General features: G+C 39.1%; 5 protein-coding genes across 5 annotated transcripts; 2 read left to right on the forward strand and 3 right to left on the reverse strand.

Annotated features, from left to right (window-relative positions):
• Positions 1-779: 779 nt before the first annotated feature.
• LOC126373614 (uncharacterized) lies at positions 780-9,147 on the reverse strand. The gene is made up of 3 exons (XM_050019810.1): positions 9,102-9,147; positions 4,240-4,356; positions 780-4,025 (listed from the first exon to the last, which is right to left on the reverse strand). The coding sequence occupies exons 2-3, from the start codon at positions 4,249-4,251 to the stop codon at positions 780-782; spliced, it is 3,258 nt and encodes a 1,085-aa protein (XP_049875767.1). The 5' UTR covers positions 4,252-4,356; positions 9,102-9,147.
• Positions 9,148-10,289: 1,142 nt separating this feature from the next.
• On the reverse strand, positions 10,290-18,146 carry LOC126373863 (uncharacterized protein C19orf47-like). Its single transcript, XM_050020216.1, has 6 exons — positions 18,022-18,146; positions 17,167-17,338; positions 16,461-16,582; positions 15,547-15,640; positions 15,298-15,377; positions 10,290-14,337 (listed from the first exon to the last, which is right to left on the reverse strand). Exons 1-6 carry the CDS (start codon positions 18,059-18,061, stop codon positions 13,808-13,810), a joined length of 1,038 nt encoding a protein of 345 aa, XP_049876173.1. The 5' UTR covers positions 18,062-18,146; the 3' UTR covers positions 10,290-13,807.
• A 246-nt stretch (positions 18,147-18,392) lies between these two features.
• Positions 18,393-19,594, forward strand: LOC126374100 (14 kDa phosphohistidine phosphatase-like). The gene is made up of 3 exons (XM_050020579.1): positions 18,393-18,553; positions 18,665-18,864; positions 19,239-19,594. Exons 1-3 carry the CDS (start codon positions 18,472-18,474, stop codon positions 19,431-19,433), a joined length of 477 nt encoding a protein of 158 aa, XP_049876536.1. The 5' UTR covers positions 18,393-18,471; the 3' UTR covers positions 19,434-19,594.
• A 3,410-nt stretch (positions 19,595-23,004) lies between these two features.
• Positions 23,005-26,453, forward strand: LOC126373754 (2-(3-amino-3-carboxypropyl)histidine synthase subunit 2). The gene is made up of 6 exons (XM_050020013.1): positions 23,005-23,438; positions 23,949-24,061; positions 24,243-24,463; positions 24,697-24,903; positions 25,363-25,622; positions 25,733-26,453. The coding sequence occupies exons 1-6, from the start codon at positions 23,223-23,225 to the stop codon at positions 26,165-26,167; spliced, it is 1,452 nt and encodes a 483-aa protein (XP_049875970.1). The 5' UTR covers positions 23,005-23,222; the 3' UTR covers positions 26,168-26,453.
• LOC126373953 (coiled-coil domain-containing protein 124) lies at positions 26,346-27,935 on the reverse strand. The gene is made up of 5 exons (XM_050020347.1): positions 27,792-27,935; positions 27,481-27,646; positions 27,159-27,341; positions 26,890-26,996; positions 26,346-26,717 (listed from the first exon to the last, which is right to left on the reverse strand). Exons 2-5 carry the CDS (start codon positions 27,637-27,639, stop codon positions 26,531-26,533), a joined length of 636 nt encoding a protein of 211 aa, XP_049876304.1. The 5' UTR covers positions 27,640-27,646; positions 27,792-27,935; the 3' UTR covers positions 26,346-26,530.

The following is a 27,935-nucleotide window of genomic DNA, read 5'->3' on the forward strand; positions in this document are numbered from 1 at the left end:
TATTTGCATATTCAGAACAAGTAGTGACACTGTATTGATACCTACTGATCTGTTTTTTTATTCGTTTGTAACGGTACCGGTATTACAAAACTATCCACATCTAGAAGAAACCACAGACCCTGTTCAATCAAAACTTACTTTTTTGCATACCTATTTCTTCACACTTAAGCGTCTGTAATTTGTCGCAAGCGTTCATAATCGATAGTTGCCTAAGATGTGATTTGACAATAGCGAACCTAGGTTGTTTTTTTACTTCTTCCGCGGGAAATATAACACTAAAGTTTCATTACTTATATTGAGAGATTATAAGCGAGTCAATTAATTTCCACAGCTTATTCAATCTTAAAGAACCTTGAACACTACAAATTAATTATAAGTAAACCTACCTATGTCAAATCTTTCAAAATTTTCCATTAACAAAAAGGCAACTTTTTGCATCTTTGGGAAACGTTTCATTTTTGTTGTTGTAATGCAATAATCTCTGTATCCGCTCATCGAGCATGCAAACTAGAACAAGGAGTTTTTGCCGTCCACGGTGACTGACCAGGGGACGGCTTTTTAACAATACACAATAAAAAATAGAGCAACAAATAGTCGTCGTCACGTAATATATTGAGAACGACAGCGAAAGTTCCATTGCGCAATTGTTCCCAATCAATTGTTTGAAACTATTTTGGACTTTTTTCACAAAGAAATAAATAAAACCGAAAAAAATTATACATTTTATTTATCAAACTAAAAAATATTTTAAACATTACTATAACAATAAATATATCCTATCAACTAGGTTTGTTGCCAGTCGTGCTCGTTTTCTTTATGTACCAGTTCTCTTTGTACACCTTTTTCCTCGTGCCCGGCTTTTCACTTTCAGGACTGTCGTTGCTCGCCATCGCGGCCAGCTCGCTGTCGATCACTATCGGCGCCGACAGCGGCTCGAATCCGTACTGGAATTGTGGCTCCACAAAATGCGTTTTGCTGTACTTATGATGCGGTCGCGACGCGAAAGCGGTGCTATCTCGCGGTGCACCTTTAGAGTAGTCATATTCATATTTGATGGGCGCAGCTTTATATTGCGCAAAAAGCCTGCTCTGCTTCGCCTTAGGCTTTGACGCTGTGGTAAAGAAATCAAAAGAAGGTGCCAAGATTATTTTTTCACTCGTTTTTTCTTTCCTTTTTCCGCCACCTTCTGGGTACAGCCATCTATCGTCAGGTTTATTTTTCTTGAACATTTTATAGTAATTCAGTTTACTTTTATGTAAATCCGCGACACTTTCCGGTTTATGTACTGAATAATCTAAGAAATAATCTTCTTGTTTATCGTCTCTAGCGTCTTTGTAAGTCAATCGAGCGAATTTCGGAAATTCATCGCCTTCTCGTTGATACTGCTGGAAGGGGGAACTTTCGATTTTGTATTCTTTATGGTATTGAGGTGCGCCGTATGACTCCGGGTCGTATATATCTTTCTCGGCTTCTTCACCCTGCTCATAGGCGGGGAATCCAAAAGCAGATTCCTTGTAAGCCTTCTCGAAGTCTTCTTCATTATTTTCTTCACGGTCAACCATCTCGGCCACTACTTGTTCCATGCGCATGTGCATTTCCTCGGGTGTTTCTTCATTTTCTTTTATAATTACACGTTTTGATTTCTCAAAAACATGTTGCTGAGGATTGTAGGGATGCGGATGTAGTGTAGCGGGATGCTCTTCTTGGGGTGGTTGTTGTGGTGCTTTCTGCGGTGCCGGAGACGGGTGACTATTAAAAGAATGCTGTTGAGGCACAGCTGGCCCGAGTTTTGTATGCTGATTAGGATCTACCTTTATGTCTGCGTGTGGCTTATGAGTCGGTAGTATACGTATGTCTTCTTCATATTCGGGAGTGATAGGTTGGAATGAACTGATTGTAAGCGGCTGGGAATACTGTGGGCTATCACGTATCGCTTGCGGGGTAGTGTGTATCACTTCAAGACGAATTTCTTGATTCGGTCTCTGCTTGTATTCCTGTCCGCGATGTTCGGCCTTCAAGTAATGTGATTGTCTTGGCTGTTCGTAATGTTGTCCTTGATGCCCGTGATGGTGTCGTTCTTCATGTCTGGGTGAATCGTGGTGGACATGGTAGCTCATGTGATGGGGCGTCTGCGGTCCTTCGTGATGTTGAGGATGGCCCTGCGCACTTTCGTGTTGGTTGTAGTGGTGTTGTTGGGGATAGCTCTGCGGACTTTTATGATGATCGTAGCTATGTTGCTGAGGATGACCCGTAGAACTCTCGTGATGGTTGTAACTGTGTTGTACAGGGCGACTAGGTCCTTCTGTATGGCTATGACTATTGCCCTCATAATGAGGAGTCGAGGAATGTCTTGGCGCTTCGCTGTGGTGTTCCGAATGATGGTATGACTTTGGAGATGTACTACCACCGTAAGATGAATGTTGGACCGAGTGCCTCGGCGCGTCACTGTAGCCTTTGTGTTCCTTATGCTCCTTATGCTTAGGGGAATCGTGATGTTCTCCTGAGTGCGAATGACGTGGCGATCCTTCGTGATGGATTAAGGGAGCTGGACCCTCATCATCTGATTCGGCAGATGACTCACCAGAGTCCTCTGACTCCTGAGCCGGAGGTCGACGGACCTCTTCTCTCTGCTCCTCGTCCTGTTCCTCTGGAGACACGGTATAAACGAGGTGTTTTGGTTTGTCGTCGTCGCTGTTGTACTCTACATGCGTCACCTTCAACGGTTCTTTAGAACTGTGTACATATGTATAAACTTCTGGCTCTTTATGAGTTTTCTCGTTGTAACTATACTCTACGGGTTTCATGTTTGTTTCTTTATTATATTTTATCACTTGTTCGTTGTACGTTTCCTTGTGGTTCGGTGTGTCGATTTCATAAGAGAACTCTTCTCCGTTCGGGTTTCCGTTCACAACAATAGTCGGTTTAACTGGTTTGCTTTGTGGCTTGTGTTGTTTCTTTTTAGGCGCATCATTCTGGGGTTTATTTTTAACGTAACTACTATCGTATGACTTAGTTTTGGTCACTACGAATTCCCTCGGTTTATTCTTACCTTCATTAGCGTTAAATGTCGGCAGTTTGTGATAAGTTGCTGAATTAACTTTAGGTAAGAAATGTTGCAACTGAGGAACGAGTGGATTATCAAATGTCAACGGCTCGAGAAGATTTAAGTCCAAGAGTGGTACAGGAGGATCAGTTTCAATATTAACCACGGTTTGTTTTCCATTAACTACAGTTGTGATACTAGTTTGTGCGGGAGCTGCTTGTATTTGTCCTTTCGCATCGTGACTTGCGGCCGCCTGCTGCTTCGAGTCTTTACCGCTTCCAGAAAAAGAAGTTACAGCTCGAGTCGCCGGCTTCTCTTGCAGTCGCTGGAATGTCGGTGCATTCGAATAGTGAGCGTTATTTCCATTCGAATGTTGCGGCGTCGTATAAAACTTGTGCAGCGATGAGTGCAAGTTAGAAGAAGGAGCAAAGCTCTTAATGTTCTCTGCGTACACCAGGGGCTGTCCGTGGCCACTGAAACGGGTCACGGACGTCGGCGCCGCTGAGAGCTGCAGAGACGGGACTTTGTAACTATGAGGTCCGAAGAAGTAGTTTGGAGCTGTCTTGAACTGGAAACTGGGCGCCGCCGCGGATACCAGCGGCTGCGCAAGATGTGGCGGAAGGTCTTGTAATTGCACGTATTGTTGCGGGAAAGCGGTTCTGTATGGCGTCGTCTGCGGGCCCTCGGCCAACTTCCCGTAGGAATCCTTGAGGTTCCTCAGCAGTCCTGCGCTGACGGGCGCCAGCTGTGAGCCAGCGGCGAGTGGCGCGGCGAGCACGGTCGGCACCTGGTACGAGTACGCGGCGTACGGCGCACCACTCGCGTACACCCTCGTGGGCCCTAACTGAATGTTCTGGTACAGTTTCGGTCCCGGAGCACTTTCCGCACTTTCATTATCTTTGACTACTGAACTATTCACTGTCTTCTCTGCCTCCCCCAGCGCCTCGCATAGTGTCAGCCAACACACTACCGCCAGAAGTACCTGTAAGTTACACATGACTATAGTTATTGATCTATAATCGATCTATAAACACAATTTGGAAGGAAATTCCTATGTTTACAATCTATCAGATGCACAATGAGAGGAAGTTGTTATGTAAACAGAATTCTCTACATTTTAAGAGTTTGCTCGATGCTTAGGCATTAAGCTATCTGAAGTCTAACGTTATATTTAAAAATAGTATAATAGTAATTACCTTTCTCCCCATGGCGAGCGACGTCGTTTGGAGACAGCGGGAGCGGCACTGTGGCCGCGCGGCCGCCCCGCGCGCTTATATCGAATCACGCGCAGCCCCGCGACGGCGCGCGCTCACCTGCGCCATGTATCCCCGTTATATCATCCCGGCTTACAATTCACGAACAAACCGACTGACATTCGATTAACTTTAATTGTAGCGTAAAATAAATAAATTACTTCCTATGTCCGGTGAAATATCTGTACAACACCTACTCTGTCGTGCTGCGCTACAATAGGCTCGAAGACGGCTAGTTGCGCAATTAGCGATCGGTCCAGGTGATAGACCGTAACAAAAAACTACTCAAGAGATGACAAAAAGAAGTGTCTCTAGGACCGAAGGGTTTGGGTGCGATTACAATGGAGAGATTACCAAAATAGTTTGAGAAACAATACTGCAACTGTGACAGACTCGCCGATGAAATTGATTTCATTGTGGCAAAATGAATCCGCGGCTTAACCGCCCGTCGAACTACTATTTGTTTCATACATAAAGGTGACAGCCACAGAAATTGGGCGGCAAGTTGGATTAGACAGTGATGTAAATATATTTCGAAAAATTGATTAGATTTGATACACTGACAAGTGCTTTGTAGCGTTTGGCGATGACGGAATCTTACTAAGAGCCTTGTAAAAGGTTTAGTTTTACTGCCTGAAGGTACTGGGAGGGCGTTTGTGGCCTCTTCTAAGCTCATCATCCTGGATAGCAGACGCGTATACGCCTTTTCGTACGCGCCTGCGCCGTAGATACCCAGGAGGGTATCTACAGCGCCGTGCTGAACGTATAAGATCTTACTTTTTGATGCGACTTACTTTAGAGTTACCGCAAATGGCATTAACTACTTGGCCGGGCAAAAGGAGAGCGTTGTGGGCAAATGTCCTAGATCGTTTATTACTCTACCTTCGCTACATTGCCGGTTATTTACCTACTAAGAATGTCATTTTAATTAGTAGTAAAAGAAATAATAATGCTTTTATTACATTGTTTAATCTATTAACAACTCAAAGGGGTACCAGACAGCGAAGGCAATCTCTATAGGGTAGGCAGAATCTCAAGAATTTAGAAAACAAACTTGAATCTGCGTGGGACGATTCTTACTTATTATACGTTAGTTAGTGTATGAATAGAAACAATTGCCAGTGCCCTAAGGCCTCTGTGCCTAGTACGTCTGTACTTATACGTATAAAGCGATTCAGGATATACAGGTGTTAGTGACTTCGTAACGAAAACTTTGAGGGATGATGACAGACCATGATCTTCTTATCGTGTGGGTTGTGTGGTGGAATACCAACCTCATCAGCCCTGTTGTCAGGGTTATCATTAGGCCGCCAAAGGCCCCTGACATGGCTCTTGTAATGACTACATACTTACATAGGATATCAAGTGGAATTATCCGTCACAAAAGTATGGAACTGACAATAATTTAAAAAGAAATCTAAAATTTTCATGAATTTTTCGAGAGGAATTTACACTCGTTTTCAACTCAGAATTGGTCGAAATCATCCGCCATGAAAAAACGTGATATTTTTCTCAGAATAATGGTCTGAATCATCCCCTTCAGTATTCGGTACGGTATCACTAACACCCTGTATTTATGTTAAAGTCAGCCTGAAATAATCTGATTTCCTTTTGGTATGAAACGATTGAGAGAATGTGGATGAAGCATGAGAAGTGTGTCAGGATCGAATTATTTTTTCTTCTTTTTCATTTTTCTCTGCTTACCCCGGTGGGAAATAGGCGTGAGTTTATGTATGTGTATGTTCTGTCAGCTTCAACGCTCAGGGTGGTGAAAATTTCCGTATTGGGCGTGACAGCCTGGTACAAAAACTAGCAATTACGTTCAATAACGGTTTTCAAAGAAATGCGTGCCTAGATTACAGATGTAAAACAACCGATTTAAAACGTTTTAAACCAAATGATGCCGTTTTAAACCCCAAATAAATCGTTTTAAACCGTTGAAAACTCGCGTACAACAATAAAAAAAACTGTGTTTTACTTCATCATCGGCATTTTTTGGTCACGTGACGTCGTGTTTCGTATTATTAGTTTATAAAATATCAATAAAAAGTACCTATAGAACTAAACACGCTAAGTAAATTATTATCAATAATCGTTAATCGTCAATAATCGTCGGTCTGAGCTCACCACACGAGAAAAGACGTCCTTCGGAAGGAAAGTTTATCTGCAATACTTATTCGAGTACATGCAAAGCAGATCCGTACGAAATACGGAGCTCGCATGATAGGAAACACTATTTTCTACTTCTAATAAGTAGGTACCTACTTTTAAGTATTAGCACACCCCGGACACTTCATACAAAATACCTTGTTTTACACAGACACTACACATTGACGTTATCGTACACGCGTATGTGTGTGTGTGTGTGCGTGTGTGTGTGACGTCTAATGCCCATACGATAGAAGACTAAAGTAAGACCGAGGGGGGTGAGGTAAACCTAGCTAAGCCGCTGGTGGGGAGCTTAGAGTTGCCGTATTAGTACATTTTAAAGTAAGATGATCCGTGCATCGGAAGGCACGTTAAACCATTGGTCCCGGTTACTACTTACTGATGTAAGTAAGTAGGTAGTCGTTACATGAGCCATGTGAGGGGCCCTTGGCGGCTCAATAGTAACCCTGACACCAGGGTTGATGAGGTTGGTACTCTTCCTCACAACCCACACGATAGAAGAGAAGAAGGAGAAGAGTACATTTTAAAACTTGTCTTAGGGGGGTTAAAATGGCCACATCGAAGCAATTCATCTAAGAAAGCAATATTGCAATTTGACATTTGCGCATATAAAAGTAAGTGCGCAATGCAAACAAATGTCAAATCGGATGAATTGCTTCGATATGGCCATTTTAACCCCCCAGGTAATTCTATCCAATAATAGGTGTGTAATATTACTCTCGTACTTGCCGTAGCTTTCCGTCATGGCTATTGGGCGTAGGGAACCTAGCGTTTCTTAGTGAAAGTAAAAAGTAAATATAGGTATCATGCTCGGTCGGTAGCTGAACGGGACAGAAGGGACTTTCCAGGCTACCTTCAACCTTTACTTGCTACGTTTAACGTTCTAATTTCATGGATACCAGACATATGCATCGTCTATCTTTGTTTTTATTACACGGAGGCACAGTTACATCTCCCACCCATCAAAATAAAGAGAAGGAATATAGGTAGCAACATAATTCTATACATCATCATCACCAGCCCATTAACGTTCCCACTGCTGGGGCACGGGCCTTCCCTATGTATGGATAGGGAGATCGGGCCTTAAACCATCACGCGGGCCCAGTGCGGATTGGTGGTTATTAACGACTGCTAATGCAGCCGGGACCAACGGCTTAAAGTGCCTTCTGAAGCAGGGAGAAGCTCGAGATGAAAACTTTTTTTTTGTGGTCACCCATCCTTATGACCGGCCTTTGCGAAAGTTGCTTAACTTCAACAATCGCAGACCGAGCGCGTTTACCACTGAGCCACCGAGCTCCTCATTCTATACATAATGTGATTCAAATATCACGCAACGATTATTGTTATAATATAGGTATGCTTCTGCCATTACATTGTATTTTGGAATTATTATGTAAGTACTCAAGTAATGACAAAATAGATAATTGTCACGTTAAAGCTGTACAACTAGGGAATGCAATTCCGATCTCGCGAGATCTTGTCCAATTTTTCGGATTCAATCCCGAAGTATATGACGAGATCCCATTCGATATTGACGGGATTGGGCGATACTCCTTGAGTTATACTTTTTGTTTTGATTATGCTGATTTCCAAAGAATACTTAATTATTTAGTTAGATATATTGAAGAATAAAGGTTTTTGTTTTCTTTCAAAAATATTTTATTTTAATTTAAGTACCTCACTGTCACAAACAAGCAGTTTTCATCGTTTTCAGCCATCGTAACTTTATTTTTTTTAAAGAACTAGACAAGATCCCGACAATTTCGGGATCTCGCGGGATTGATATTTCCAATCCCACGGGATCTCGAATTTGCGATCGCGAGTCGGGATTGCATTCCCTATGTACAACGCCATCTATATTCTTTTTGGTGAACGCAGCCTGGAAATTCCCTTATTAGGTTCTCAAATCGCCAATATTAGATTATACTGGTTGGGTAGGTATGCGATTACGGCAATGTTCGTAAAGACATGCAAATTCTTCTTCTATCGTGTGGGTTATGAGGTGAAGTATCAACCTCATCAACCCTGGTGTCAGGGTTACTATTGAGCCGCTAAAGGCATGGCTCATGTAACGACTACTTACTCACATCAGTAAGTAGCAACCGGGACCAACGGCTTAAACGTGCCTTCAGAAGCACGGATCATCTTACTTTCGGACAATCTGGTGAGCAGCCAGTAATGTCCTAATCAAACTAGGAACCACAAAGTAATTTTTGTGAAATGTCCCCACCGGGAATCGAACCCGGGCCCTCCGGATCGTGAGCCCAACGCTCAACCACTGGACCACGGAGGAAGAAGACCCAGGGTTCCGAGGCTTTGACTTTGCTAACGAAGTGTTCTATATTTATAGGAAGAAAAGTTGACATGTTCCGATTGAAAGTATGCGTTAACGACATTCGTGCAGAACGCAACATGCTGTATTGCGTTTTTTATTCAACTTCCCAACTGGTGTTCGATATACTTAGAATATTAAAGGTTTAATTACCTTCGCATATTGTATTTAGTAGGTACACTGACTTACAAGCACATTGAAGCATGCAGTGTAAAAGTATTGGCAATAACTGTAACTCTACTTTCTTGTTAAGTTTTTCTAATTTTTAATTATGCCGTGGTAGCCCAGCCGGTAGAACGCTTACCTCTCACTTTGTGGTCGCAGGTTCGAATCCAGCGCAGGCGTAAACCAATGATAGTCGAATTAGTTTTCGAATTCATGTTTCGATCATAAATAATTATCACGTGCTCAGCGATGAAGGGAGACATTGTGAGAAAACCCACATACCCGAGAAATGCATTTTCGGAGGTAGATATGTGACCTAACCTGTACTGCGCTGGTTTTCCCTTCGCGGGTTGGAAGGTCAGACAGGCAGTCGTTTCTGTAAAAAACCGGACCAATTCTTCAGGTTAGGTAAGCGAACCCTGTGAAAAATGAGATAATGCTAGGGAGATTTTTTAGTTTTTCTAATTTTGTTATTAACTTTACACGTGTAGTATTATAAACAGCTGTGTTAATTAATTTTATAATATTTAGGTAGGGTCTCGGGGCGGGAGAAAGGAGGAAAATCAGACTCATGTCGAGTAAAAAACAATAATAATAAGGCACCTCGCGTCACCTTTTATATTGTCGTGCCCTTGCAGGGCGTCATATGTACAGTCATGAGCAATATCCTGTACCCACTTTAGAACCCTGTCGCACTCTCATATTTGACATTTCATGAGACTTACGGTTTAATTTGTCAAAAAAATTAATGTGACATGGTTTCAAAGTGTATATTATTATTACTCGTGACCGTACCTACCTTCTAACCATGTTCCACCTTAATTTATGTTTGTGACATGCCATAAAGGAATATAAATATGACACCGTACGGAATTTCGGAGGGGGATGATTCAGACCGTGATTCTGAGTTAATATCAAGTGAAATTTTCCGTTGCAAAATTCATAAAAATGTTTCTGATTTTTTAATTATTTTCTGTTCCATAGGTACTTTTGTGCCGTTCAGTTCGTGTTCGGATTTCTAGGTTTTTTTACATTGATAATTGAAAGAGCCAGCCGGGCAGCGTAGCTCTTTATTGATAATAGTAAAAGATATCCTAAATTGAAAGAAATAGTAAAACTCGATACCGGACTGTCCGCGACACGCTTGGAACACTTTTTACCAACAATCCGATCCCAGCGGTAGACGCGGCATTATTATATTTTTTACTTTAATTTGATGTACGCAGCCACCTGACGTAACCCGTTTGCTTGGACAAAAAGTAAATCCAAACTTATGCCACAATGCCCAAGTTTCGTAACACACGTTTTAAAATTAACAAACAAATCAATAAAAAAATTACAACTTTATTATTTTTAATTATACTTACACAATTTTATATAAAATAAACACGACAAAACTCCAACACCAGTAGCATGCTACCCACATACATATCGCGCGCGACACGATTACGCAATTAAAAATACAATTGACTTACGTATTTGGCGTATAGCCCATAGTATTGGTTTACTTATTTACAGCATCGCGCGCGATAATAGCTACATGTACTGATTTGATTTGCTCCAAACTTAAACATTAGATAAAATATGGGGTTAACCAAGTTCCAAGGTGTTTCGATTGCGATTCTAAGCGCTGTCACTCGCGCGAATCGGGACATCTTTCAGATAAACATCGACCTTGACGTAATGTGTTCATTTGATTCGGTTATATACCTACGCCTACTTTATCGTTCCGCGCTATCGAAACGTTAGAGGAACTTAGCTAACCCGTCAGCACGAATGGCGTGAATTATACTTCGAGGGCTTGACAAATAGACGCTAATGCTATCTACGTGGAAAACCGTCGTACGGCTATCGGGCGCTTAATATAATTCGCGCCGCGCGCGGCACGGCACCCGTGTCGCAGGCGCTAGATTCTGTACTTCTCATCAGATATAAAACATGTTACCTTAATTAATAAATAGACAATATAAATAGTTCTATCAGTAATCAGTTAATCACATCATTCACGAGTTTAAATACCTAGTGTATGTATGTATGTATCCTGATTCCAGCAGTCACCTAATTTCATTTTAAGTTATTATACTTATCTTTTTCTTATCCGGCGAAAAGGAAAGGGACGGGTAATAGATAGGCCAAAGATTAATGGAATACAGGTTTAAATAAAATTAGGATGTGTTTGGTGGAATCAGAACCTGTTTAAGTCTAGTATTAAAACTTGTTAGGAAATAAAACAACGCTTAAAACACAAAATTATACAGAAACGTACTCATGAAGACGAAAAATGTAACAAGATCTCATTCTTACAGCTCATCCATTTTTTTAACTCTACTTTCCTTTGTAAGTAGGCCTATACGAACAGCTTTACATTTGATATACTTTTTGTCATTCTTTCAAAGATATATAACGCTCCTGTCCCTATCGGGGTGGGCAGAGCCTTGTGCAAAATTACGAATATACATAATTGAAAAAAGTGGTAAAATAGATTTACGATATTTTATGCATGAGAGAATAATCGCCGCGTTATCTAAGGGATACCTTGCTTTTTTTCTACACGGTCTGGTAAACAATACTCTTACTAATTCAGAGACATTTCGCAAATTGACAAGCCATAGTGAAATCTTTATTTTTCTCTATTTTCGTCATGGTTCTAGGACCCCAGTGCATCAGTAGCCGTAACATGCTGCCCACATATAACGCGTGACGCGACACATGAACCAACGCTAATGGCTATGAGATAAATAAACCAATTGGATAGTTTTCATTGTGTCAAACCAGTTACTTCATGTATTGTGTAGTAAATAAGAAATTACTATGGTGTTTGCTGAGGTTACAACAGTAACATAAAATATACATCAATGGGTATTTATAGGGAAACGTACACCGTGACTTCAAAGAAAAACGTGATAAATTGTCCAACTTATTGTAGTCATTTAGTAATTAACATTTCATAACTTAACTCTTTGCTTGCTTAATACCCAGAAGTGGATATATTTTTACTACTTTTAAATGTTTTATTGAATGTTGTACTGTATTTTTAAGTTACCTGTAATTGTGTTGTCTAATTTTGTCTTTTTTGTTCGTTTTGGTGTATGACTTGCAGTGAAATGATTGTGTGTAAATAAATAAATAATTTATCTTTGACCAATTTAACATTTACCGCGTCGCGCGATATATGAGAAATAGTAACACGATTTCTTGATTTCCAACGCGACATAAGTTCTAACTGGATATTTGCAAAAAAACGAAGATTCTAGGATATTCTTGCGTAAATGGTAATTATATCGACTGCCGGCGTTCGAAAATCCACCCAGCTGTGGCATGGCACATGCGACGCCTAATGCAGCGAAGCCAGCGAATCGAATTTTAAAATTATGCGCTTTATGCTATTATGCACGAATATCACGTGGTAATGACGATAAAATATATATCTTAATAAAATAAATCTTTATTTCTTTGACTTTAGTGTGTCGTTACTTTTAAGAACTTCATTGAGTTCTCAATATAATAAATTCATACGTAGGTATGTACAACAAAACAAGGTATATTCAATGTTAGGAAAAGCCGCCATTGTTAACCATTTCATGACGTAAGTGTTACGTTAAATTGGTATCTCCAACATTCCAAGGATTTATATTTTATTATTGAAAATTAAGCGAATTACTGACTAACGTATTTTATTACTATCACTTGTCACATACAAAAAAAATCATTAAAACTGTACGTAAATCTTTTACTAAAAGTTCAAAATTTCCCTGCACGGTGAATTAAAAACATTAGTCGTGGGTAAGGTTGCCTGGAAGAAATTGCTGCATGAGCAATAAGGCCGCCTGTTGTGCTTTTCTGTATATGTTGTCCTTATCTCTGTATTTTGTGTCCATTGTGCTCAATAAAGTATTTTATCTATCTATCTATCTAATTTATTTTTTACAAAATGGCAACAGAGGGTTAGATGACCTTGAAATGTTAGCTGTCACTTTCGAGCATACCTTGTTTTGTTGTACCATGCGTAATATAGTCTACATTAAAAAGTTATTTGACATAATAGATTTAAGGGCTACAAATATACAGAGCAAAAGTAATTCAGTCAATAGAGACATAAATAAAATAAGGGTAGGTACCTACTTAAATAAATAAGGGTACTTTGCAAAGAAAAACTGGCACATTACACATTGGTGCTAATTCCTGCAGACGCCATTACTTTAAGTTATACCTGTCATTTTCTTATCCGTTGAAAAAGAAAGGGACGGGTAATCGACAGGCATAAAATTTATGGAATACACGTCAAAGCAGAAATCTAAAACAACCGTCTAAAAATTTTACGTCGGCCAATAACCCGACAGAATTAAGTAGACAGCACGTCAAACGGATTGCATACCAGCGAGATGCCTATTTTATTCGCACGGGTTATTCATTCATTTTAAAACTTGTTGACAATCATCCGTCCCATTCCTTTTCGGCGGATAAGAAAATGACGGGTATAACTTAAAATTAGGAGGTGTCTACAGGAATCGGAGCCAATAAAAGGTTAAGACTTAATACCCAGAATAAACGACAAGCTCGCGGCTATATTCATCGCTAAAATGCACCTAAAATTAAAACTTTGTTTTTTGGATAGTTTCCATTTAGTCAAATGAGTTACTTGTTACTGAACGTCAAAACAATAAATTGCAATGGAATTTGTATGAAAACGCACACCGCGACATTATAGAAAATAATAAAATTACATATCGATCTTCCTACACAGATTCAAATTCCTTCATCAAACAATTATAACACTACGTCATTCAATCATCGTCTTTCACAAATAAAACTTGAATTGTAACATACTCCATTCATACTAGATAACTAGACTCCTAACCTGTTAAAAACGTTTTTAGTAATAGTTAAATTATTGGTATTAGCTTTCATTCCTAACCTAGCTTTGACGCTACCTTCGGGCATAGATAATCTTCTCTCTGGCTTGTTGAACACTGGTGTCAATTTTGGCTTCACAGTGGCCGCTTTCTTGACCGCTTCAATTTCCTTATACTGCACCGTATTTGAGAACTTGACAGACTTGCTCGTAGCTTTGGGTACGGCTAGTTTCTCCTTCGCAGACAGCGGTGCTTCGTCCGCTCTCATAGTGCAGGCTATTTTCCTGACATTATTCTTCGTGGTAGTAACGGTTACTGTTTTGAAAGACGGCGTGCTTTTAAGTATGCCTTCGTATTTGAGGGCGTCTTTCTGCACGGGGACTGGGTCGTCGGTTTTTGAGCCGAGGCGTGCGAAGATGGGTTTGGCGTCGGTTTTGATAGTGGTTGTCTTGACTGTAGCGATGGCCGCCACCGGCTCCGAGTTGCCGAGGCGAGCAAACACTGTCTGCTTGCTTACTGCCGCTGGAAGTAAACACATTTTGTATCTTCATGATTTTATCAACTTCTTCTGTCATGTGGGTTGTGAGGTGGATTACCAACCCCGTCAGCCCTAGTGTCAGGGTTACTATTAAGCCGCCAAAGGCCCCTGACATGGTTCATGTAACGACTTCTAACTAAGCAGTAACCGGGACCAACAGCTTAACAGCTTAGTTGTATAAGTTGTTACTAACATTAGAATATAAGTTGTTTGTTACTAACATATATGGATACAGTCCGAATTAAATAATTTGAATTTGAATTTAACGTGCCTTCCGACACACGGATCATCTTTCTTTCGGATAACCAGTTGATCAGCTTATAATCGAACTAGGCGTCACAAAGTGATTTTCGTGATGTGTCCCCACCGGGATTTGCACCCGGGACCTCCGGATCGTGAGCCCAACGCTCAAACCACTGGACCACGGAGGCCGTTCTTTTGTCAACTAGAACAAATAGTCACAGTGGTCCTGTGGCTCACCGCCTTGCTTCTCAAACGGAGAACGCCGGTTCGAACCCGGTTCGGTTTGAATGTATATGAGTGTCGTAGATTTTACATAAATAAACTTTTTATTATTATTTTTTTCGAACCCCGGTACCTTGCACCACAGTTATAGGTTTCACTAACTCAGTTGGCTCGACCATTATAGACGGCGATACGGCTCACCACCTATCACGTCAGTCAGTAATCTCAGTGAGACGTGGTTACTTACTTTATCTTGATATGGACGTACTCTCTGACTACTCCAATTGGGATATGGTCCTGATCTTATGTTAATGATGATAAATAAAGGTCTATATACGAGTAGGACTAATGAGAATTTTGTTTTACTGGGAAGTCTACTGGATACAAAATTCCCAGTGGTCTTACCAGTAAGTTATTGGGAAGGAGTTTCCCAGTAGTTCAACTGGTAAGACTACTGGGAATACGGGAGGAAATCTTACCTTCTTTAACAGTCGCCTTTGGTGGCGTTCCAAATCTGATGAGCCGAGCTTTCTTTATATTCAAATCTACAGTATGAGACCTGCAACACAGAAATGATCCAATTTTAATCTTTCGAATCATCATCAGCCCATTAACGTCCCCACTGCTGGGGCACGGGCCATCCCTATGGATGGATAGGGAGATCGGGCCTTAAACCATCACGCGGGCCCAGTGCGGATTGATGGTTATCGATAGATATCATGACTCACTGCATTTCATTGGATTTCCTCTTCTGTGCCTGCACTGGCGAGCTCTCCTTCGACGCTACGTTCCTCGTGTAGTGCTCCAGAATGCGACTCGCCGCTGAAATAATATATGATCATAAATAATAATAATAATACCCAACGCTAGCGTCGCTCTGGCTCGACGCTTGAAAAACGAGAGGGGCGGTAAATGTCACACTACATTTGGATTCAGTTGTCTGAAGGGGCCTCTACGGCCCACGGGGGCCCCACGCACGCTTTCCAAAAGTCCGAGTCAGCATAGGCCCGATATATGGAATTGACGTAAGTGATATTCTATTTAATGAAATATGGCCATTTCATGAAATGGTCGAACACATCATGAAATGATTAATTCTAAGATCTGGCCACGACATATACATTAAGTTACGTAGATACTATAAGTTTGTTCCTCAAATTAAGATGTTACTATGGCTGTTCAAATAAAATAGTGTTGTTGCAACATCGCTTGTGTCAAAATGCGCCGCGAACACTTTTTTTACATGAAATGGTCGAACACATCATGAAATGATCAATTCCAAGATCTAGAATAATATTTTATTTATAGTAGTTTAGGTTAAAGATAAATTGCTTATTAGCTTGTAGGCTAGATTGTAATATTATGAAGCATATATTTTATTCTAATGCTTTATTTAAATAAAATAAAAAATCCTAGACCTGGCCACAATATAGTATACATATTTACAACATGGTTTGGTAGCTTTTTTAAAAAAGCCCCTTAGCGATTTAGTCTATTTGTTTATAAGATGTCAGTGATCTTAAATGGGGGGCTGGGCGACAGTGGCGCGGTCGGTGACAGCAGCTACGGGCACCTTGGGGCTTTTTCAAAAAAGCCCCTTAGCAATTGAGTCTATTTGTTTATAGCAGGTCAGTGATCTTACGTGAGGAGGGCTGCGCGACGGTGGCGCGGCCGGTGACAGCAGCTACTGGCACCTTGTTGCTGATCACTGTGGTGCTCAGCACGCGGTCCCGCGCTGTACTCTCGTGCACTTGCTTCGCATGCCTACAATGAACATGTAATTAACTTAATTTTGTTTCAGGAAGTCTCGTATCCCTGATTTAACACAGTAAGAACACGGTATTATGTGTTGTAATTGTAAACCTCATACATAATAAATAATAATAAAAAAATAGCCTTCATTCTCCGACAATATTACATAGTTCTACTTTATTAATTTTCTTACCACCTTACAAATAAACAATAAACCAAGGATGAATGTGGGTTTAAGTATTTGATAGCCAAGAAAAGTTCAGTCGAATTCTATGATAATTGGATTCAATTTTGCTTGGCTATCAAATACTTAAACCCACATTCATCCCTGGGATAAGACTAAGATAGTTCTAGAATGTTTTTTCAGAGTCAGCACCTACTGTTGTTAGTTAGGTAAGCAGACCCCAACAGGATAAACCTTAGGTACTTAGATGATGAACTGTTGTTGCATTTAAAAAAAAATTGTGTGCCAGATTTAGATTTGTCCACAATATAAAATTACATACATCTTCTGTTCAGCCTTCTCCTGATCTTGTTCATAATTTTTCACTATTTTTAACTTACAAAGTAAAGCAAAAATATCATTTTATATTTACCGTAAAATAGCAATAACGTCTCCCATACGACTGATGCCCATGTCCCGTAGATACTCTTTGTTCAAGTCAAGCAGCATGTCGTTCTGGATACGATTCTCTGTGAAGGTTAGGGCGTATGTGGCTGCGACGTCTGATGGTATACCAGCTGTGGTGAAGAAGCTCACCCACATACCTAGAAGTTATGATATTTTGGATATTCTTTTTTCTTAAAGAAAAATAAATTTGGAACTTACTTAAACTTGCTATTTAAGTATTATATTTTGCTATTGATGAATAAAACTTAAAAGGTGGTATTCTCCTTCAAATTTGAGGTTCATATACTTTTTCCTTTACAAAATATTTTATTTAAATATTAGCTTATACTATTACACATATTATATATTACATATATATATACCATACAAACTCATGTTTTTGATTCGGGGATAAGTTGTACTAGTAATAATTTAGTTTAAAGAATTGAATTTATTAATCATAAACTCATTTGCTAATTGAATCATTTGTTGATCAACGACAGAAGCTGTTGGCCAGTTTTCTCTCGTTAAATCTCCTGATACGTATATAAAGTCGTTTGTGTGCATTTAAAATGTGTAGGAGTTAATTTCTATTTTTATTGTATGAAAGCTTGCATGTCACACACAGGTTATGCATTGCAAATAGTCATACCAAAGGCAGTAATAATTGCAGCTGTATAAACAAAGCTTGATTGAATACCTCTAGCTAGAGATACCTACTCAATATCAAAACCAACAAAAATACCAGACTTAATATGCGATCATCTGTGTAACCTTGGGTCAATTTCATTCCTAAAAGTTAAACCCAAAATATAATGCTACGGAAACAATAAACACTTACTGGTTAGATTGGCATCCATTCTATTAGCAGCTGAATTCATTTTTGCTGGAAAATATATCAAGTTTCACTATTTTTAATTCAACAACACATCACGATCCCTAACAAACCACAGACCTAACCACCAGAGACTAAAATTTGAAATATAGAATAATGTCAAGTAAACATTGACATGACCGTTTCGTTCCATGTTGCTACTTTCATATATGTATGTTTTGCCATTATTATAAATACTCTGAAGTTCAACTAAAAATATAAATTCAAGTTAAAAGTTGCATTGTCTTTCACTTTTTATGCGAAAAGTATGTAAATAAATAATAAAATTATATTAATTTGCCTTTATTTGACTTTTGCGTTTCAATATAGGTAACTCATCTTTCGTGATATTTTGACTAATTTTGATCTTTCATTCGGTCTGTGTTTGAAAGAAAATCTAATTTGGCTACTAAACTAATGATAGTGAATAGAATAATTTATAATATCCAGTTTTGTAGATCTTTCATTGTAAGTGGCCACTTGAGAGACGTGGTTAAAGGCAAGTACAATGTCATTCAATATTAATACATAACCTTAAAAGAAGCGGCTTTTCGGCGTTAAATAAAAACACCATTACATTATATTTCACCTTCAGAATGTTTATTTTCAGCACCTACATTATTTGGAAGTGCGCAAAACATGTCCTCAAAAGCTCTGGATAGCGTACCTAAAGTGGACATTGATCCCGATGGAGTCTTCAAATACATTTTAATTAAAGTTTATGATAAAGAGAAGGACAATGTTGAACCGTCCACAACAATTGTAAGGGGCTATAAGAGGCATAACTATCATTCGGATATCTATGATGAGGTATGTATTGTATATTATCTAGTTGTTGTAAACCTTTTGATTACAGTAACTTCACTATACCTAAGTGAAGTCATGAGGTATTCTAAATTCAGATAAATACACTAATTTATTTCTTACACATTATTCTAACGAAATTTAAGGCAAACTGACACAAAGGAAAAAAGGGGACAATGTCAGTAAATTAAAAATAATGTATTATTAAGAAAAAAACGAATATTACTCACTATAAGTTAACTATATGTATGACCTGTCAGAAATAAAAGCTTATTAGTATATTATTATTATATTGTGTAATATACAATGTATATTATTATATCTTATTATATATTATATTAATCGTCATAAAAGGTATTTTTACGGATTACTATTTTCAGGTACAAGATAAACTCAAGCCTCTAGATTGTGAGCCTATTGGTGGTGGCAGAATTTCCCATCAGCCAGATGATAAGAAGATTCACATCTACGGCTACTCACAGGGATACGGCAAAGCTGACCACGAGGTCACAGCGAGACTAATCAAGGATGCATTCCCTAACTACACAATTACAATCAGTGATGAGGGATATTGAATGAGGAAATATTTACCCAAATTCAGTGGTTTGAAATCAAAAAACCCTGCATTTTTTGTATCTTAGCTATCTATATGAATAATACCTACTAATATTATGTAAAGCATGTGTTTTTATCGGATTGTTAAAAACAATTAAACATGATTGACTCATGTATAGAAGACTTTGACTTATTCCTGGCTTTTAGCTAGGACACCAGCATCATGCTTGTATCCCCGAAGGGGCACGCAGCAGTGAATAGTATAGACCACCCACTCCTCATCAAGTGTTTTTAAGTCCCATGTAAGCCTATTTCCAGCTGTGTAAAAGATCATGTATATGCAAACTTGATACTCCCGTAATCCCATAAATTGTAAAGCTATGCCCACATTAATCTACAACTTAAGTAAAAACATAATTCACTCCTTATTGGGCACTCTGGTAAGTGCTATACTCACGCTACGCAAGAATTTACGAATCCGGCGAATAAATTAGGACCAAGAAGAAAGTTGTCCTAAGTTCAAAACCATGGAGCAACACGGAACTCTAGCGGACCGGTTCAAAGCCATAGAGCAACACGAACCTCTGACGGATCGGTTCAAAGCCATAAAGCAACACGGACCTCTGGCGGACCGGTTCAATGCCATAGATCAACACCGACCTCTGGCGGACCGGTTCAATGCCATAGATCAACACGGACCTCTGGCTGACCGGTCCAAAGCCATAGAGCAACACGGACCTTTCACGGATCGGTTCAAAGCCATAGACTCTATGGCATAGAGCAACACGAACCTTTGACGGATCGGTTCAAAGCCATAGAGCAACACGGACCTCTGGCGGACCGGTTCAAAGCCATAGAGCAACACGGACCTCTAGCGGACCGGTTCGAAGCCATAGATAGAGCACCACGGATCTCTGGCGGACCGGTCCAATGCCATAGATCAACACGGACCTCTGACGGATCGGTTCAAAGCCATAGAGCAACACGGACCTCTGGCGGACCGGTTCAATGCCATAGATCAACACCGACCTCTGGCGGACCGGTTCAATGCCATAGAGCAACACGGACCTCTGACTGACCGGTTCAAAGCCATAGAGCAACACGGATCTCTGGCTGACCGGTTCAAAGCCATAGAGCACCACGAATCTCTGGTGAACCGGTTCAATGCCATAGAGCAACACGGACCTCTGGCTGACCGGTTCAAAGCCATAGAGCAACACGGACCTCTGACGGATCGGTTCAAAGCAATAGAGCAACACGGACCTCTGGCGGACCGGTTCAAAGCCATAGAGCAACACGGACCTCTGGCGGGGCGGTTCGAAGCAAAGCACTCACGAAAAGAGCAACACGGAAAGCAGTTGACGTACGCAGGCTTTCCCATCTGCAAACCTATATATGTCCCGGGACAAGTAGTTCCATAAAACTAGTTGGAGTCGGCCTGCGCACTAGACTAATTCTAAACGGAGGCCTGTGTTGCTACGACATGACTTATCCAAGGAACCTCCAGCAAAGAGCTCGTATTTACATAGAGTACCGAAAACGTACTTCCCACAGACACGGCTCGTCTTACTGACGTTTTTATTGAAAATATTTACACCACCCCATTGACCTTACTATAGATAGAAGTTAATGCACCACCCCATCAGAAAGCACTTCTTCCGCACGTAACCCATGCAGCATTACTTCCTCCCCGTCACTTCAAGTTGCAAGGAATATAACTTGGCCGCTAGAAGACATAACATGGCGGCACAGAGCACGCAAAACCCGTGCGCTTGTGACAAGGATTTTTGCGCTCTAGATAATGTACCTAAAGTGGATATTGATCCAGATGGAGTCTTCAAATACATTTTGATCAAAGTATATGACAAAGAGAAGAAGAACGAAGTGTGCACGACTATTGTGAGAGGCTACATGAGACATAATTTTCATACAGATATATTCCACGAGGTGTGTATACCAGGGTAATATACTATGACCATTACACGACTATATCCCAATATTCCCATTTTTAGGACTTTCCAAGCTACATTCCTTACAAACAATGTAGATGGCGCTGTAGAGATATTTCTTGGTTTAACAGGATAACAGACATATGCTTCTTTTATCTTTGTTTTTGCGTATAAATGATGACCCTTTTTATTACACCCAGGCACAATTACATCTTCCACCCATTATTAATCTGATCAAAATAAAGAGAAGCAATATAGGTACAACAGATGCGCGTGTACGATAACATCAATGTGTAGTTAATGCGTTAAACGAGGTGTTTTGTATGAAGTGTTCGGGGAGTGGCACTGTATAAATTTAATTACGTAAGGAGGTACCTATTCAACGTTTAAACTCGCCTCTTCACTGCTCTTGATCTGCGCAGACCCTTAAGTTTATATAATCTGTGTGGAATTCTTATTTATCAGGTACAAGAAAAGCTGAAACCTCTATGCGTCGAGCCCCTCGGAGGAGGGAAGATAGCTCACCAAGCAACCGAGAAGAAGATTCACATCTACGGCTTCTCACAGGGCTATGGCCAGGCGGACCATGTACTTGCAGCAAACCTGATCAAGGAAGCATACCCTTGCTATACTATCACTATCAGTGAAAATTACACAGGAGCTCATTAAATCAGAGTTGGCGTGAACAGTATTGTCCTCGCAACTGCCACGAGAGAAGATAAAATTGTCTTACATACCTAACCAGTTATTTGTATATGCTTTATATTACTTTTACCTAAATATTTGTTTTCGTGGAATGCTGTGAAGCGAGGATTAAAACTAAAAATCATTTAACGACAATATTGGTAATTATTATTCAAATTATGCATCGTAGGACTCTGTATTAGTTTCTGATTTTTGTGGCTCTGACCACCTCCTTAGGAATTAAGGGCGTGCATTTGTGTATAAATAGGACCTTTGACTAAACTACTATGGCATTTACTACTTGTAAGACAATGATACCAGCTCAGGTTATGCACAAAAATCAAAAATAAATATGTTCAGTACTTCCGTACTACCTAGGTACTTTATTTGAGGTCGGTTAAAAAATAATACAGTATAATACAAAAATAGTACAAGTTGTACTTGTATCCGAATTTATTTTTGACAAATTGACATGTTTTGGCCTAAAAGTCTATGTAACCAGGCCAAAAATAAAAAAAAATAGACAATATGTTCGTTTCATTATTATATCGGCTTTTTGGCGGGAGGCGGGAACGGGACAGTTGCTTTCTTCATTGAATAATCTAAATAATTAATACGAAGTGGTGTTTTGTGGTTAATGATCGCATTAAGTTAGTCGGAAGACATTCGCGAGTGTTATTATATTGGAGTATTCAATAAACAAAGTGTATCTGCCTATTTTCGCTTCGTGTCAGGAAGCCGCTTCATAACTCAAAAGTTTATGCGGACTTTTGAGTTAATTCGTTTGGGGTTCGGAGTAGGAGTCTACTCCGAGGGTGGGGGCTTAGGTTTCATCATCATCACCTTTCATCATTTCATTAATCATCAAGAAAAAAAATACGTCAGACATGGCTGTATGGGCATAGTTCCCTTTGCCTTACCCTTCGGGGAAAACCAAACCAAAAAAAAAAAAAAAAAATCATTATTATATCGTTTCATTAAAAAACAAAATATTCAGTAGCGTCATTTGTAATACACACAAAAAACATTTATTTCCCAATCAGAAAATTATGTGAAGATTCGTTCATTATTAAGTAAACTCATCAATTTGCCCAATGCAAATTATCATTTGCTCAATGAAAATATGAGTCAATAAATATAGCAATAAAACGAGTGCAACATTTTCTTTCAAAACATATGATTCGTGTCGTATGTGCTGTTATTACAAAGTCTTTGTGTTATTATTTCGATTTATGTATTTACAGTAAAATGGCAAATTTTACAACAGACGGTAAAATATGCATAGAGCGAGAGTTGGAAATCACCCAGGGCAAAAAGGACTTCGATGATTTAGTGTCTCGATTCGATATAATTGAAAGTTGTAAATGGATCACAGAGAATAACTTTGAGAAGGTAATGTTTCTCGAGTTTACATATGTCTATAATACAAGGTTTTATTTGCTTTTCGTTCGTTCGTCAATTCTGGGATCGCCACAGACACGGCTTAAACCACTCGAAGAGGTTATATTAAGTTGTACCGCTTGGTTCATCTTTATTTACTAAAAATACTGCTTCTCCACCGGGTGCACACTCCCCACCTTAATATTTCTACCACTTGCCTCACAATTGATGACGTTTATAATATTATGATATTTTTTTGTAAAATTCATATATTTGTTCGCACAACAACTATTCAATTCGATTTTTACACATATTCCATTTGGGTGCGCTGCAATATGTCGTGTACATGTGATTTCTGCATAGATTTGATGTGAACAATAAAAAGTTGTAATATTGCCACTGCTGAATTCTATAAAATATTGTCATACGGGAAATATAATGCCGTGTAAACGTAGCCGTACTGTAGGTCTTTGAAATGGACTGCATAATATTTTTTTTTTATTTATATCTTAACCTTTTTAGGTATGCCTTCAATTTCCTGATGAATTACTTCCTGTGAGTGCTAAAATTTACGAAGAAATTAAAAAGAGAATTGATGTTGACTTATACATTCTTGGAGATACGTCTTATGCCAGGTAAATAATAAATAAACAGCTATTCCTCAAATAAGTTTTTTAGTTTATTTCGTTACAGACTACTTACCAATTATCAATAGCTTTTTACCAATTGTAAGATAAGCAGAATACTAGAATTTCACTATTACTATATTAAAAGTCAAGCTTATTTTTTATATAAAAAATCTTTCACTAATTTCAGTTGCTGTGTGGACACGGTAGCAGCCATGCACGTACAAGGCAATGCTGTCATCCACTATGGGCACAGCTGCTTCTCCAAGACTAATATACCGGTCTTCACAGTATTGTCTAAGAAGGAGCTGGTCGTAAAGGCTACAATAACAAAGATACATCACCAATTTAACTCTGATGAGAATGTCAAATTATGCCTTTTCTATGACCCCGATTATGAACACTGTAAAGGTAATAATAATCATTATTAAAAAAAAATGTAAGAAATTATCATTCTGCCCCTGCGGCACAGAAATTGTATCGAAGGTCTTGACTATTACCCATACGACATTTCTCCACGTAGCTAGCATAATTATGCTGTGTTGGTTAATCTCGATATTGGCGCGGCGCATATAATCAGCGATGGTGCTGGCACCGAACATCTATAATTTATTCTTATTCTTCTTATGTATTTATTTCTACAGATGAACTAGCAAAGTGGTGGTTCCAGAAATACCAGCAGAGCTACATTGCTGTTGTATCAATAGAAGAGAAACCAGGCAGGTTTTTGGGCAGACTGGTGAAAGACAAGGATGGAGAGAGCCATTCAGTGGAGGTGCTCAAAGATTGTATTTGTATCCACATCGGAACTAGGGGGCAGACAGTCTTCAACTACACAGTCTCTATTGCAGGTAATTTAGTATTTATTCATATATTTGGATACTCTCAATGTCTCAGTTTCAGTGGACTATTGGTCTTATATCTTTGCATTGTTTAGTTTACAAAAATACCTATAAGTAAATCATCATCATAGGTCATTTGACTAGCACTTGCAAATGTGTTTACTGCATCACACCTGTATCACTGAAGGAGTATATAGGGTATATGATACATAATATGATACATTCACTAAGTCCTATGTGATATGGTTTGCCTATTGCTGTAATTCGTACTGTATATAAGAACTCATTATAATCTGGGAGTCTTCAAGGTTAGGGTGAATAGGCATTTGCTAGGTAAGAGTAATCCACCCTAGACCACATTGTCACTTACAATGAGGTGAGATTGTGGTCAAAAGCAAGACTATATTATTTAAAAAAAGCCTATGTTATTATATTTACAATCTATATAAATTGAAATCTTATCTTCAGCAAGAGAATGGTACCTTCATGATCCAGACACAGACATGATGGAACGCATGGAAGAGACGCCGTGGTTCAAACGCCGTAGGTTTCTGGTTGAGAAGTGTAAGGATGCCAACACTGTGGGCATCTTGGTGTGTAAACTCGCAGGGGACCAGACCAAAGATATCATCAGCAGGATGAAACAACTGTGCAGGGTCAATGGGAAGAAGAGCTATATTGTTTCAGTTGGAAAACCTAATGTGGCTAAGTTAGCTAATTTTCCGGAGGTAAGATTTAAATCAACAAGGTTTCTATGTGTCTAAATATTTGTACCTTAAAATTCCTAAACATTCAGTGCTAAGTGGTCAATCTTAATCTAAGATTTATTTTCTTTCAGATTGATATCTATGTAATGATTGCGTGTCCAGAGAATGACTTATACGGCAACAGAGATTTCTACAGGCCTCTAGTCTACCCATTTGAGCTGGAGGTTGCTCTCAATTCCAATAGAGAACCTTATTTCACACAGCATGTTACAGATTATGATGAATTGTTACCAGGTAGAAGATATTACTGTGATATAGAACAAGTTAAAGAAGGCACAGATGTCAGTCTTATCACTGGCAAAATACGAGAAACTAAAGTTAATCCCACAGAGGATCAAAGTATGGAGTTAGCTGAGAAGCAAAACTGGGCTTTGGAAAATATCGGACATAACCTTCAGGACAGATCTTGGAAAGGTCTAGAACAAAAACTAGGGGAGACCGAAGCGAAACAGGCAGAGGAAGGCCGCAAAGGAATACCTTTACAATACAGTAATGAACCAGAGTGAATAATTTAAATTTTATTTCATATTTACAGTTTTTTTTGGGTTACACTGGTACAAAGCTTCATGTTGTACTGGAGTAAGACATCAATTTTACACAATTGAGTATGTATATATTATAACTAGTATTTGTATGTAGCTTGTAGAATTCTAAATGGGTATTAAAATGTCTAAAAAGAAAATGTAAAATAAAATTGTTATTTAATGCCATCATTTCTCACACAAGTAAAATTGGATTCACAACATCAATCAACTACGTACATAAAAGATTTTTAATTTCCATTCTTTGAAAGAGTTGGAAAAATAGTCTTATAAAGTATTTCCATTTTGAGTAGCTTCTTATGACTGGGCTACCAAGTATTGGTTGATTCACTGAGCTTTTTGATTGAGTGGGTTTTGCGGAGACTTGAGCCACTCTTTTCTGAGCATCTGCTTCAGCTGAGAGAGTCGGAGTGTAGGATTCTCTGCCTTAAGTCGCGGCAAGTTCGCCTCCTCGAACGCCGTGTATGCTGCCTTCTGTCGCTTCTCCGGATGACGGTCGAGGTCAGACTTGTCACTAAAAGATATAATAATTTGTAATGTAGCATAATAATGTATATACACAATAGTTACTAATAAACCAGGAGTGAGTACACATAGACACACATGTACGTACATACATATACATAGTGAGTGCAATGATACATGTTAACAATAAAGTAATAATGGCTTGTTAATCATATACTTACGTGAGCAAAGATATGGCCTCGTCAACAGACTGTGCAACTTCACCGTCCAGTTGTATCCTATTGAGATTCTCCTCTAGTGGTGGCTCTTCTACTACCACCCTAGCAGGCTGTAAAAATAAAAAATACATCTATTTATATAATAAAAAAAAAGACTACTAGACCTACAAGCTGAATAAAAAAATATATTTTGTTACTTTAAAATTTGTGTTTGATATATTGAATGAGGGTATTTTTAAAATAATACCCGCAGTTTATCATGTTATACACACCGCCGGATTCTCAGGCTCTGCTTTGATTGTCTTCTCTTTCATTTGTGTGATCTGTGCCCGTGTGATCTTTGGTGGTGGAGGCGCTGCCTTCACTTTCTTAATAGATTCCATTTCTTTTTCTAACAGTGCCTTTGCTTCTGCTTTCTTTTGGAGCTGCTCTAGACGCTTCTTTTCTTGTTCCTCCTGTAAATTATATGTCCGGATAAGAATTTAAAATGAAGAGGTTATACAGAATATACAACAGGCAAATCATTCTATAATGATTATAATATACGATATAATAAAATATAATTAAAAATAAGTTATAAACCACAAAACATACCTTCTTTTGTTGTTTTTTCTTGAGTTTATCATCATTGTCCTCCCACTGTGCGTCTTCGATCATCTTTTTGAGCTTTTGATCTTTTTCTTCCTTCGCCTGTTCCTTGCGCTGCCGTGCCGCCACCGCCTTGCTGTTCTCACCCGCGAACTTCTTCGGCATTTTGATGCTAAAAATTGATGCAACAAATAAGAAAAATAGAAATGACATAAATTCACTATGGGACTTGAGCATATCCTGATAATTTGACAAAATACAATGTTAAAAATAAGAATTCGAGGAATATAACTGTGGCACTTGGACGAATGACTCACCTTGTTAAAAGAAACTTCTTAAATTATCAGAATTTTGGAAAATAACGAGGTGGAAAAATTTAGAAGTGTTTAGAAACGACACCACTTTTTATTGTCTGTCACTGTCACTCAGCTGGCTGCAAAGAGGCTGGCTGTCAACAAAGG

This window comes from Pectinophora gossypiella, chromosome 2 (assembly GCF_024362695.1).
Source record: "Pectinophora gossypiella chromosome 2, ilPecGoss1.1, whole genome shotgun sequence".
NCBI classification, from domain to species: domain Eukaryota; kingdom Metazoa; phylum Arthropoda; class Insecta; order Lepidoptera; family Gelechiidae; genus Pectinophora; species Pectinophora gossypiella.

What these genes read in the sequence shown, in the direction of transcription:
- LOC126373863 (XM_050020216.1), bottom strand. Translation starts at nt 18,061, where the DNA reads ATGAATTCAGCTGCTAATAGAATGGATGCCAATCTAACCA. An exon ending in CGTCGCGCAGCCCTCCTCAC is followed by an intron (nt 15,641 to 16,460) that starts GTAAGATCACTG and finishes ATATTATTTCAG; the next exon opens with CGGCGAGTCGCATTCTGGAG. An exon ending in AAAGGCGACTGTTAAAGAAG is followed by an intron (nt 14,338 to 15,297) that starts GTAAGATTTCCT and finishes GTTTACTTCCAG; the next exon opens with CGGCAGTAAGCAAGCAGACA.
- LOC126374100 (XM_050020579.1), top strand. Translation starts at nt 18,472, where the DNA reads ATGATAGTGAATAGAATAATTTATAATATCCAGTTTTGTAGATCTTTC. An exon ending in CTTGAGAGACGTGGTTAAAG is followed by an intron (nt 18,554 to 18,664) that starts GCAAGTACAATG and finishes GTTTATTTTCAG; the next exon opens with CACCTACATTATTTGGAAGT. An exon ending in ATTCGGATATCTATGATGAG is followed by an intron (nt 18,865 to 19,238) that starts GTATGTATTGTA and finishes TACTATTTTCAG; the next exon opens with GTACAAGATAAACTCAAGCC.
- LOC126373754 (XM_050020013.1), top strand. Translation starts at nt 23,223, where the DNA reads ATGATTCGTGTCGTATGTGCTGTTATTACAAAGTCTTTGTGTTATTAT. An exon ending in CGATTATGAACACTGTAAAG is followed by an intron (nt 24,464 to 24,696) that starts GTAATAATAATC and finishes TTATTTCTACAG; the next exon opens with ATGAACTAGCAAAGTGGTGG. An exon ending in AGTTAGCTAATTTTCCGGAG is followed by an intron (nt 25,623 to 25,732) that starts GTAAGATTTAAA and finishes ATTTTCTTTCAG; the next exon opens with ATTGATATCTATGTAATGAT.
- LOC126373953 (XM_050020347.1), bottom strand. Translation starts at nt 27,639, where the DNA reads ATGCCGAAGAAGTTCGCGGGTGAGAACAGCAAGGCGGTGGCGGCACGG. An exon ending in AGAAAAAACAACAAAAGAAG is followed by an intron (nt 27,342 to 27,480) that starts GTATGTTTTGTG and finishes TATAATTTACAG; the next exon opens with GAGGAACAAGAAAAGAAGCG. An exon ending in GAGGCCATATCTTTGCTCAC is followed by an intron (nt 26,718 to 26,889) that starts GTAAGTATATGA and finishes TATATCTTTTAG; the next exon opens with TGACAAGTCTGACCTCGACC.